Source organism: Phocoena sinus, chromosome 15 (genome assembly GCF_008692025.1).
Source record: "Phocoena sinus isolate mPhoSin1 chromosome 15, mPhoSin1.pri, whole genome shotgun sequence".
Taxonomy (NCBI): Eukaryota; Metazoa; Chordata; class Mammalia; order Artiodactyla; family Phocoenidae; genus Phocoena; species Phocoena sinus.
In genome coordinates this window covers 62,056,317-62,069,641 of record NC_045777.1, presented here as the reverse complement: position 1 = coordinate 62,069,641, position 13,325 = coordinate 62,056,317, and the positions used below count along the sequence as shown (strand labels likewise).

Genomic DNA, 13,325 nt, shown 5'->3' with positions numbered 1-13,325 from the left:
TTTGAAAGCAGCAAAACTTATTCAGTCATAGAGATTGTTTCCTGAAATCATGACTGTTTTGAAACCTAATTTTTTTTTTACTGAATTATAATCGACCAATTATATCAGTTTCAGGTGTACAACATAGTGATTTGATATTTTTATACACTATGAAATCACCATGCTAAGTCTAGTTACCATCTGTTAGCTACAAAGTTATTGTTGGCTATATTCCCTATGCTGTGACATTTATTTTATAAATGAAACTTTGTATCTCTTAAACCCCTTCACCTATTTGGCCTTTCCACCCACCCCCTCCCCTCTGGCAACCATTAGTTTACTCCCTGTATCAATGTCTTTGTTTTGTTTTGTTTGTTTGTTTTATTTTTTGGATTTCACTAATAAGTGAAATCATATGGTATTTGTCTTTCTCCCTCTGACTTATTTCACTTAGCATAATACCTTCTAGGTCTATCCATGTTGCAGATGGCAAGGTTTTATTTTTTATGGCTGAGTAATATTTCTATATATGTATGTGTATATATATGTATGTATGTATGTGTGTGTGTATATATATATATGTGTGTGTGTGTGTATATATGGCATCTTCATTATCCATTCATCTATCTTTGGACAATTAGGTTGCTTCTATGTCTTTTCTGTTGTAAATAATGATGTAAATAATGATGTAGTGACATAGGGATGCATATATCTTTTCGAATTATTGAAGAAAAAATAATTTTTGTTTTCGTATAAATATCCAGAAGTGGAATTGTTGGCTCATATGTTAGTTCTATTTTTAGTATTTTGAGGAAGCTTTATACTGTTTTCTATAGTGGCTGCACCAGTTGACCTTCCCACCAACAGTACATGACGGTTCCCTTTTCTCCACATCCTTGCCAACACTTGTTATTTCTTGTGTTTTTGAGAATAACCATTCTGACAGGCGTGAGGTGGCATCTCAAGATTGCTTTGGCTGTTCGGGGTATTTTGTGGTTCCATACAAATTTTAGGATTATTTGTTCTAGTTCTGTGACAAATGCCATGGGTATTTTGATAGAGATTGCTTTGAATCTGTAGATTGCTTTGGGTAATATGGACATTTTTATAGTATTAATTCTTCGGATTCGTGAGCACAGTCTTTCCATTTATTCCCATTGTCTTCAATTTCTTGCACCAGTGTCTTATAGTTCTCAGAGTACAGGTGTTTCACCTTCTTGGTTAAATTTATTCCTAGGTATTTTATTCTTTTTGATGCAATTGTAAATGGGATTGTTTTCTTAATTTCTGTTTTTCATAGTTTGTTATTAGTGTATAGAAATTTACAACAGATTTCTGTATATTAATTTTGTATCCTGCAACTTTACTGACTTCCTTTATTAGTTCTAATAGTTTTTTGGTGAGGTCTCTATAGTGTTTTCTATATTTGAAATCTATTTTAGACACTGAAACTGCCCATTCTCAAATTGAAACATTCACATCTCTAAATTCATTACTATAAAGTTTAGCTTGGTAGCCAGTGAAATTAATGCTAATTTTGAGAAAGTAAAGAAAGGAGCACTTCCAATTAATTTTAATTCATGAAAATATGAAATTATAGCGCCATTGAATAGTTGACTGACATTTTTCCATTAGCATTTATTAACAAATTAAAAACTTTTATTTCTTAAAATCTAGGAATCAGTGATGGACCCTCGGTCACCGCATTAACAAATGGTTTTGACACTCCGGAAGAAAGGTATCAGAAGCTTAAAAAGGTACGTGGATGTGCTAGAAAAAAATTTTTTTCCTCATGTTGGTCCTGCATATGTTGAATTATAGAGGAATATAATCGTTAAACTTGTTCATTAATGTCTCAACCCCAGCTATAAAATGATATTTTAGTGGTATTTAAAACAATAGCAAAAATAATTGTTTGCTGGAAAACATTTTGGGGAAGGTTTAGTATTTTCAGTGTTAATTTGATTTACAGGAAATGTGATGTGGTTATTTTAATCATTTGGAAATAGGTTTACCATGACACTCTGGATGGTGGATAGGTGCCTAAGTTGGGAAAAATATTAAGAAATGTATATAAATTAATAATGCATCTGATACCTACTAGAGAATGGACTTGAGGATATGGGGAGGGGGAAGGATAATCTGTGACAAAGTGAGAGAGTGGCATGGACATATACACACTACCAAACATAAAATAGATAGCTAGTGGGAAGCAGCCACATAGCACCAGGAGATCAGCTGGGTGCTTTGTGACCACCTAGAAGGGTGGGATAGGGAGAGTGGGAGGGAGGGAGACGCAAGAGGGTAGAGTTATGGGAACATATGTATATGTATAACTGATTCACTTTGTTATAAAGCAGAAACGTAACACACCATTGTAAAGATGTTAAACATCCAATAAAGATGTTAAAAAAAATAATGAGTCTGATAGATAATCTGTAATCTGTTCTAATTGGAAGTATTCTGCCAAAGTTAAGTAATCAGAAAACTCACCTGATTGAGAATACTGTTGCTGACGTCGACTGTAGAGCACTGTTTTGACAGATATTTTATTTCCCTTTTCCAGCATTCCATGGACTTCTTGCTGTTTCAGTTTGGCCTTTGCACTTTTAAGTATGACTACACAGATTCAAAGTAGGTTGTTTTAATAAGTGGTGGGAATTCTTTTGTCATGGCGTAATGTAACGCCCTAAGTCTCCTTTTATCTTATTTTCCCCAGGTATATAACAAAGTCTTTTAACTTCTATGTTTTCCCGAAACCCTTCAATAGATCTTCACCAGATGTCAAATTTGTTTGTCAGGTTAGTAGTATAATTGAGTTGTTCTTCTGTTATGAATTGCTGATGAGCGGTGTGGAAATGTGGAATCAGAATTCTCTCTAAAATTTGGTTCTACTACTAACTTTGCACTTTGGGCAAATCATTTCACCTCTCTGACTTTCAGTTTTAGGGTTGTAAATTAATGACACTCCCATCTTCCCTTTTACTTGAGAGTGAGTTAAGGAATGAGATGTAAGTGACAGGCAGATGGAAATGAGAACGTGAGCTTTATCATTAGTAAAGCTGAATCTGAGACCATGGCTTCGTAGTGTGACTCTTTTGGGGATTTTTAATGTCTTACCCCTGAATTGAACCTACAGATCAGGACCTTCAGGCTTCTTCCCACCCTATTCTCATTGCACCCATCTCCAAGGGTAGAGCTTTATTTTCTGGAAGAGGCGGGTATGTGTGTATCCTCTTTGAAAAGAGAAAGCCCAAAAGGGGCTAAGCTATATATGTTCAGTTTCTTTTCCCAAAGAGGCGGGTATGTGTGTATCCTCTTTGAAAAGAGAAAGCCCAAAAGGGGCTAAGCTATATATGTTCAGTTTCTTTTCCCAAGCTCACCAATTAGGAAAGAGAGGGTAGATAGAGACCACTGTTTCCTCCTGAGGAGGAGAGGGCTGACTTTATGAGCCAAGGTAAGGATACAAGGAGGTTCCCCTTTAGAACACCCTGTTTGGAGTTGTAGCTGATCTAGTAGACACTCAGTGAATATCAGTTTCCCCTTTCTGCTCTCTCTTTTTTTTTTTTCCTTTCTGCTCTCTTTATAATCTGATACAATGGATAAGGTGAATGTGAATAAGTGTATAGCGAATGGATATGTGATGAAAGCTGAATGTTGGCCTTTTCTCCCTTATGATCTTATGCTTGAGCTCCTCACCCCATAGCAACATTAGTTCCTTTGAGTCTTCCCATCTTTCCCTTTTCCTGCATGTAAGTAGTAATGCAGTTAAGAAAGCCTGGAGGGTAGGCTTCTGAGTGACTGAGTCATGTCAGGTTCTTTCTGTAATAAGGCAGGATATAAACAAATGAAATTGAGCATTAATTGTATATCTAGGGCTGAAGAGAAGGTAATTTTGGTTTTGTAAACCTGAATTTTTCTTAAATTAGCAAATAAACCATTGATATTTCTTTACCCTGCAACCAGTTAACAGCTATTTACTAGTCACCTTAGTATAGGATACTTAATTAAACAGTATTTGTAGATTTTCACTGAGAGAAAAATAGGCTCAGTTGGGAAATTCGTGTGGATGTAGTTTTCCAACAGTACCAGGAAAAGACAATTATTTAAAGTGGATTCCATGGCTTTAGCCAGGGGTTAATCAAACAAATGCAGACAGTGGCAATGAGACACCTTGGGGATGATGCTTTGTTCTAAAAGACCAACACAAACACAGTTATTCTAGGAAATGAATTGGAAACAGATCAAAAGAACCCTACCCATTGTACAAGGCCATTCTGGGGCTATACCTGGAACACTTTAGGTAGTTATAGTAGCCAGCCACTCCTTAAAACAAAGAAAGACGTCACAGACTTGAAGACAGGCCAGAGACTAATGTCTAAAATGGACAATGGGATAAAAATGGTGCAATTCTCGGGTTTCCCTGGTGGCGCAGTGGTTGAGAGTCCGCCTGCCGATGCAGGGGATGCGGGTTCATGCCCCGGTCCGGGAAGATCCCACATGCCGCGGAGTGGCTGGGCCCGTGAGCCAAGGCCGCTGAGCCTGCGCGTCCGGAGCCTGTGCTCCGCAATGGGAGAGGCCACAACAGTGAGAGGCCCGTGTAGTGCAAAAAAAAAAAAAGGTGCAGTTCCCTGTTCTGGAAAAGCAAAGGCAGAGAAGAGGTTTAGACTCAGTAAGTAAACTTGTGAATTGTATGGATATGGTAAATGATAGTGTCTTTGAATTTTTTTCTTTTGTCCTCTATCTAAGGTGGATTTTGCTTTAAAATTCTATGGTGACAGCAGGGTTGCATCTTATAAGGAACTTATTAGCTTCTGGAGTCAGCGAGTAGGGTGAAAATTGTGTCTGGTCAAAAATCAATCTTGAAAAGCTCTTATTACCCTTAAAGCAGGGAGAATTTGGGGGCAAAATAACTTAATATGCTCTTTGAGAAATAAGCATCTGTATACATAGTGAGCTGCTCACACTGGGCGGGATATGGGGGAGCTGCCTGAGAGCCAGGCACACTCCTGGAGCACGGGCCCGTCCAGTGGGACGACAGAAGAACTGCATGGCACTGGCATTGTCTTCACCTCCTCTTTTTCTTCTCTTGTCCTTCCTTTTTCTGACCGAACATCTATAGTTGAATTCATGGAAGAAAATACATACGTGGTCGTGAAAAATCGAGACCCTGCTGCTGTCTGTAGAGTAAAGAACGAGTTTCTTTTTTTATCCTGTCTTCCCCATGCCACTTCCTTCCCCATTTCACTCCTTTTATGTCCATATGTACATATACTCTTATGTCTACATATATATACATAATTTTAGCTTTTTTCTTTAATATACACAGGATCTTAATATTCATATTTTATATAACTTGCATTTTCTACTTAACACACTGTCTTCATATTTCATAATATGGATATGTTATAATTTATTTAACTGGAGTTTAGAAGTTTTCCAGTGGTTACCTATCTTAAACAATGCTATAGTCAGCATCTGTGTGCAGCATGTCTTGGTTATATGTAGGAATGTTTTTATAGATTTCCTAGAAGGGGAATTGCTGACTCATACAGCTTATATATTTAACATTTTGATAGATGCGTCAAATTGTCCTCCCAAGTAGCCATGCTCATCTTTTGAATCCTGAAAATGGTACATTTAGGACAAACCAAAGATAGTGGTTAGTAAACCGCAAATAGATTTTGCTGGTTCAAAGTGTTTTTCCTTTCTTTTCTTTTTATACAGCAGGTTCTTATTAGTTATCTGTTTTATACAAATTAGTGTATATATGTTAATCCCAATCTCCCAATTCATCCCACACCCTCCCCCCACCAACCCCTGGCCGCTTTCCCCCCTTGGTGTCCATATGTTTGTTCTTTACGTCTGTGTCTCTATTTCTGCCTTGGAAACTGGTTCATCTGTGCCATTTTTCTAGATGGGTTTTTTTCTTTATTATGGTAAAAAATACATAACCTAAAATTTACCATTTTAAGAGGCTATCAGTTCAGTGGCATAAAGTACATTTTTTTTTTGTGCAACTTAGAGGGTATTATTTGAGTGGAAAGTAAATAGCTTCAAAAAGGGGATAGGTGAATCTCTGACTCTGGATTTTTAAAGAAGGAAGTGAGGATGTTTTAGAGTCTAGTGACAGCAGGGACAAAAATGCCTTTCCATAATCCATCTTTTGGTGCCTCTGTCAGTGATGGAATATTAGGTGGGCAGAATTTTAAGAATACTCAGGCATGGTAGATAAAAAGGCTTGTGGCCCAAGTCAGAAGTCATTGGGTCTTGTTCAGAACAAGATAAAAAGGGAAGATGTGGGCGGGGACTGGTTGCTTATTTGAACCACAGGAAACCTGGACATGATGGAAAATGATGTGCCTGTACCCACACGTGTGTGTGTGTGTGTGTATTTGGTAAGGTTGCCTTTTTATATCTCATCATATTTTAAAAAGAATTTGTGTTGGGTAAAAAGTATATATATATATATAAATATATACAGTATATGAAACCTTTTAACATAAGATTAAAAAGATAAGTAAGTGAAAAGTTGGAAGAAAAGAAAAATGAGGATACAATTACTGTGTTATGATTAGAACACAGAATTTGTGTCAAAGAAAGTCTCACCTTTTTGTCTCTGAGCTTCCTACCAGCCAAGAATAGGGGGAACACACAATCAATTCTGTGGCCCATAGGATCGAAATAGGCCAGAGCTCAGGAGAAGTTCAGCTTCCCTCAGACTAGAGACCTCAGAACATTTCCCCTTCTGTTATCATAAAGAAATCACTAATGTAGAAGACCTTGTCTTCAGTGGCATCTCTAAAGAGAGTACTGGAACTGGTACAGCGTCCCTCAGCCTAGACTGATGGTATAATGTCAGGTACAGGTCAGGAAGGTAGTTCTATGAGGGGTCAGATTAAAACGACTTGTGTGCTGCCCTCTAATGTTCTGACTTAAAACAAGAATAGGGCTTCCCTTGTGGCGCAGTGGTTGAGAGTCCGCCTGCTGATGCAGGGGACGCGGGTTCGTGCCCCGGTCCGGGAAGATCCCACATGCTGCAGAGCGGCTGGGCCCGTAAGCCATGTTCGCTGAGCCTGCGTGTCCGGAGCCTGTGCTCCGCAACGGGAGAGGCCACAACAGTGAGAGACCCGCTTACCGCAAAAAAAAAAAAAACAAACAAGAATAAAATTAGAGAAGCTACAGTGATGTTTCCCACTCTTCAGTCAGTTGAATGAGTACTTTGGAAAATTTTCCCATTCTTGTGTAGTATTATTTAATTAATATTTTTACTGACATTTACTTATACATTTTGACTTACCCTAGGCTTGAGATATGTATTTAATAAGTCTCGTTACTGGGAATTTTTCTCTATTTTGATCTTGAATGTAAAGAACATCCAATTAAGAGCTTGGGACTTCCCTGGCAGTCCAATGGTTAAGACTCTGCCCTTCCAAAGCAGGGGGCGCGGGTTCAATCCCTGGTCAGGGAACTAAGATCCCACATGCCACACGGCGTGGCCAATAAAAGAACAAAAAGATTTGGAGCTTTCAGAATCTAAGTTGAAGTGAATAATTGATACCTTATAACTTGCACATGTTTGCTACCTTAAACCTGAACCTGGGGTGAGATAATAGAAATACATTTAATTTTTATTTATAGTCTCCTAGTCAGTACAGCCACCAGGAGTTTCCTGCCGATGGGGAGAATATATGTTCACTAAGTAAAATTTTCTTAAATGTTGTGAAACAAAGGATATTTGTTTTATAAGCTATAAAGGAGAAGAGCCCAGATAGTTTAAGTGAATTAATGGGTGATTTGGCAGCCGTGGAGTAGAAATGCCTTGTCCTCTGACCTTTGGCATGCTGCCTTCTTGCCTGGTTGCCTTTGCTTACTTGCCTGAGTTCTTTCTTTGCTTCTTTTCGTACACCTGCCATGAACATCACCGAAACGCATGTTCTGTTTACTCTTGTTTCAGAGCTCAAGCATTGACTTTCTAGCAAGCCAAGGATTTGATTTTAATAAAGTTTTTCGCAACGGTAAGACTATGTGTGACCTCTCTTTAGAGCTTGTAAATCTGGATTTAGTTGAGAATTATCTTTTTGTGCCTGCTGTCTGAGACAGGATCTCGGATTCCCAGTCCATCGTGTGCAGCCATAGAGTTTTTATTGTGCCCTTTTTTTAAGGCCTGAACTGAACAGGAGAGGAGCTGCTACTTCATTTAGCTCTAATGAGGCCTCTCAAGCTCCTGGTTTCACTGAGTGGAGCTTTTCTGTCGCTGGTGTGACTTGGTTTCCTGGCAGACCACCTGGGGGGAATGCATCCCTGTTTTCTTTCAGTGGTACAAGTGCTACGATGTAGCATTTTAAAAAGCAGCCGTATTCCAGTAATACAGAGATGGTCTTTGGAGGAAAAATGTCTACATAGTCTGCACAATCCTGATGGCTAACTTGCTGGCATGATAGGCTGGCAAGCGGCCTGGAGGGAGGGACTACGTCCCTTCCTTATCCCCAGAGCAGAGCACGATTCCTCTTCCATATCAGGGAGGTGACAGTTAAATATTTGATGAATGAACGCCGGACGTTAGACCATACCAGAGTGGTTTTCCTTCCTCCATTCATTTGTTTCCCGAAAATTATTGGGGAAAGCCTCTGGTTTTCTCAGCAGTATTAAGCGCCTGCTGCTCTAAGGTCAATAGGTACTTTTCACTTAATTATTCTTGTAAATTGTATTCATTCCCATGGGGAATGTATTATTGGGTGAGGTAAGAAAGGAGATTTTTCTCAGCAAAGGTTCTAGAACAAAGACTTCAGCTAAAGTCTCTTCCCCTGAGCATTATATCCTTGCAGGGCCTTTAACACCCATGTCATGTTGTTTTTTAAATTGCTTTAGTGGTGCTGCGTCTTCATGTCTAGTGATGATTTTGATTTTTGGAAATACTAAAAAAAATTTGGAATCCAAACTGCTTAACCTGGTGGGTGAACCAGCTGGGTAACACAGTTTGGGTATAATAAAACTATTTATTTGCTTTGGCTCATACTTGACTCTGAAAGCCATTATAAAACACAAGTTCCAAATGTAGTTAGAGCCCTATAATGGAATAGTTGCAGAAATCTTTTGAAGGAACTACTTTACCCAGACTCATATGAGTGTGTAATTTCCAGCCTGATGGTTTTATTTTCATAAAAGGAGAGAAACAGCTAAATTGGAGGATGCCTCACTCTCTAGTTTTGTAGTCAGACCTTGTAATATTTTAGTCAGAGCTGCATCAGGGCTCCCAGGCCAACTGTTATTACCGAGACTCTAACCCCGTGCTATTGTAGATGTTCTGTAATTCTGACCTAGACCTTCACTTCTCTTTCTTATCAAATCTTGCCACTCAGGGTTCGCAAATGCCAGGCCCTTTTCTCCTGGCAGTCTTCTTGTTAGTGCCTTTGACTTCCTTGTCTGAAATGGAACCAGGTGACTCCTCTTACTGTTCCCCCTGCAGCCCTCCCAAGCACAGGTGGTTTCAGCTCTGTCTCTGTATCTGCAGCCAGGCAGTGGTAGGCATGCCACCTGCAATCCACTTGAGTTCCCTCTTCTCAGGAGCCACGCTTCTTCCCAGGGCTGCGTCACCAGCTCTGCCATCCCTCTTTCTGCTGACTTCTTGGGCGTGGCCTTCACCAGCAGCCTTGGCGACGGCTCATCGTCTTTCTCTCCACTCCTACCTCTCTCCTCCTTCTGGGTGACTCCAGCATCCATGAGGACAGCCAGCAAATGCTCCGTCTTGTCTGTTTCTTGGCCAGGCGGTCAGCAGTCCTCGCTTCTGCCTCCCCTTAGCCCTGCACTCCCTTGGTAGCATCGTGGGTCTTATTAGCAATAACTGTGCCCATCTCCATCATTCCTCTTGTCTTTCTCTTCCACTTACTTGGGTACCTCATTTCAGCCATCAGTTGACCTCCATTGCTTTTTCACTATCGGTTACCTTCCACTCTCCTGTCTTGACTTCTCTCCTTGTCCACCTGGTCCATCATTATCCTTTCTTCCAGCCCTTGCTCCTCTTTCCCTCTATTGCCCTGGTCTAGCCAAGTCCCAGCCCTGGTTGGATCTTATGATCCACCTCCTCTATTTCTGAGCATCTGAATATTGCAGGAAAATGTGACACACCTGAGCTAATTTGTCACTTTAAATTCATGACCACAAGCTTCAAGAAAGGACTCAGTCGTGCTCAAAAATCCTACTTTTCTGACTTAGAAATTCCCTTTCCAACTCTCTGTGATGTCTGTCCCACTCAGTTGATGACCATGCCTCTCAATGAAAATAGAAGCCATCAGGGAAGAGCCACTTCGTGTTCTTACCACCAGACCCACAGGTCTCCCCCGAGCCCGGGCTCAGCCTTTTCGTTTCTCTCCTTACAGAGAAGAGGAGTCCCTGCACCGGTCAGAGGCTAGTACCTGCCTCCTAGTCAGGCACTGGCTCTTCCAGTTTGCCCTTCTCTCTCCTGGATATTTTCCCATCTCTGCTGATCATTCCATCAACCTTTGTAAACATGCTTTGTGAAAGTGCAGAGCTTCTTAATCTAGGCCATGGGCCGCCTTCCTGCCATAGATAAAATTCAGAAGTCTGTGAACTTGGGGAGGGCATTGTGGAATTCAAATCTATATTTTCTCTAACCTTGAACTGAATTTGTTTGTTTCTTCTGTTAGGAATGTCGGCAACAACCCAGCAGTGTTAGAGTAGCTGGGAGGTTGTCCTCAGTGAAATCCCAGGTATCTTCAAATGGCATTTCAGTTGTGACAGATATCTTGAATATTGTTTACCTTCATCAGTACTTTGAAATTATCATAATTATGTCACCTGCCATTAGGTCTTGTTATTTAATGTGTTGACCAGGAAGCTGATTTCCTGTATTATTATCCCATATTATTATATCACAGATTAAAAAAAGAATTTTTGGTAACTATTTCAATATAATTACCTTTCTTTACAATCTTGCATATTTTATTTTATGCATTTGAAAACATTATTCTGGGGAAGGGTCTGTAGATTTCACCCGACCACCAAAGGAGTTGGTGGCCTGTGAAGATTAAGCAGGCCTGCAGGAACATATCTGTTTTGAAATAACTCCAACCAAAGCAAAACCATCCCCCCCTCACTTGATTCCACATCCCCTTTCCACTTCTGGCCTGTGATCCTCCCACTCAGAGGAAAGCATCTTGAATGAGATGTGTGTTCTCACTGTTCCTTCCTCTTCCCCTCTAGTTTTTTCTTCACCCACCCCCAGCTGGCCCGCCATCTGCACCCTTCCAAGGACACTGCTGGTTCCCCGTGTCTGCCATGATCTCAGACCCTAGATCCTTCTTTGTCCTCATCTCGTTCCACCTTTGGAGGAATTTGACCCAGTCGATTGCTCCCTCCTTCCCTAGACGCTGTCCTCTGGCTTTCAGGCACTCATTCTCCTGGTTTTCGTCCCACCTCCCTCTGGACTCCCCTGCGTCCTGATTGGCTCATTCTCGTCTCGCCAGCTTCTAAATATTACTTTTCCTAGTTGGTCTCATATATTCCATGGTTTTATTTATTTTTTATTATTAAATTCTTATTTCGAAATAATTTCAGACTTATATAAATGTTGCCAGAATACCGCAAAGAATTCCTGATACCTTCCCTCTGATTTCCCAGGTGTTAGCATTATAATGTTTGCTTTGTTGTCCTTTCTCTCATTATATAGGTGTATATATAATTTTTTTCCTGAACCATTTTAGAGTAAGTTGCACCCATGATGCTCCTTTATTCCTAACTACTTCAGTGTGAATTTTCCTAAAAACAAGAGCATTCTCTTATATAGCACAGTAATCCAAATTAGGAAATTGACATTGCTACAGTACTGTTACCTCATTTGCAAACCTAATATAAGTTTTGCTACTTATAGCAAAAGAGGAAAAATAATTTCCCCTTGTCCCGATTCAATCCAGGACCACACGTTGCCTTTGAACTGTCATATCCCTTTGCTCTTTTAAAATCCAGAACAGTTTCTCAGTCTGTGATTTTAGTACCTTGACATTTTTGCATAGTGGAGGCTAGTTATTTTGTAGAATGCCCCTCAATTTGGATTTTTTTGATGTTTCCTCAGACAAGTCCAAATGCATCTGTTCATCTCGGGCAGGGATACTGCAGATGTGAATTCTGTGTTGCTCAAGGGCATCATATCAGGAGGCATATGACATCAATTAGCCGCATTACTGACGATAACTTTTTTTTTGTAGTGTGTAAAGTGTGAAGTACACTAATATTGTTGTACAGCTGTTGGTGTTTTTAATGTGGATCACTTTTTCACCAATTAGTTGTAGCATCCATTGATAATTCTTGCTTGAAACAATTATTATTGCTGACGAGTGATGATTTTCTAATTCCATCATTCTTTCTATAAAGTTTTTAAAGTGTCACATGGCTTTTAATGCCCCCCACGTCCTGATGACACCTACATTTATATCTCAACACCTTTCTCTGGAGCTTTAGGCTTATATCTGCACCTCTTCATTTATATATACATCCCTAGATGATTTATTATATCCAGGAGGTAGCTTTTGATTTTCACCCCTTGGGCCCTAAGTCTATTCATTGCCTAGTTTTCCCCACTTCAGTAAGTGGCCCTACTGTTGTCCCAACTGCTTAAACCTAATAGTTAGATGTCGTTTTTTATTTTGCCCTTCCCTTTCTCCCTCACCCACAGTATGTTGGCAAGTTCTAGCTCTCCTATCTGTAGAATCATTCTCTCCATCTCTGTAGATTAGGCCAAGGTTATAAACTATGACCTTCTGCCTATTTTATAAATAAAGCTTTACTGGGACACAGCCATACCCATTCATTTACCCATTGTGTGGCTGTTTTCATGTTACAAAGGTCAGAGTTAAGTAGTTGCAACAGAGATCCCGGTATGGCCCTCAAGCCTAAAACATCTACTGTTTGTCCCTTTAAGGAAAAGTCTGCTGACCTCTGATCTAAGCGTTTGTCTCTGGCCTGGACATCTGCAGTGGACAGTTCCTTCCATCTGACCTCCCTACTTCACCTCTCACAGGAGTCCAGATGATCTTTTAAAAACATGGAGCAGATAATGTGATTATCTTGCTTAAAACCTGATGATATCCCATTGCTTGTAGAATAAAGTAAATTCTTACATGGCCTGTAAGGGGCTATGTAATCTTGCCCCATCCTCTCCAACCTGACATTACACCATCTCCTGCTTATGCTTCCTTGCTGTTTCTGGAACAGTCCAAGCCTTTTCCATCCTCTGGGCATTTATGCTTGTTCCCTGCCTGAAATACTCTTCCCCCAGCTCCTTCATGTCTGATTCATTCTTACCCTGAGGTCTTCCCTCCTGGTGGCCT

The 13,325-nt window shown here is 40.1% G+C and overlaps 1 protein-coding gene across 2 annotated transcripts in view; it reads left to right on the top strand.

The window, feature by feature from the left end:
• Window positions 1-13,325, top strand: part of PARN (poly(A)-specific ribonuclease) — a 170,222-nt gene that overhangs the window by 1,684 nt on the left and 155,213 nt on the right. For both annotated transcript variants that reach the window (XM_032606603.1, XM_032606604.1), the window contains exons 3-6: window positions 1,657-1,736; window positions 2,546-2,613; window positions 2,699-2,780; window positions 7,937-7,997. In XM_032606603.1, coding sequence (XP_032462494.1) covers window positions 1,657-1,736; window positions 2,546-2,613; window positions 2,699-2,780; window positions 7,937-7,997 — 291 coding nt within the window. The remainder of the gene's footprint in view (window positions 1-1,656; window positions 1,737-2,545; window positions 2,614-2,698; window positions 2,781-7,936; window positions 7,998-13,325) is intronic.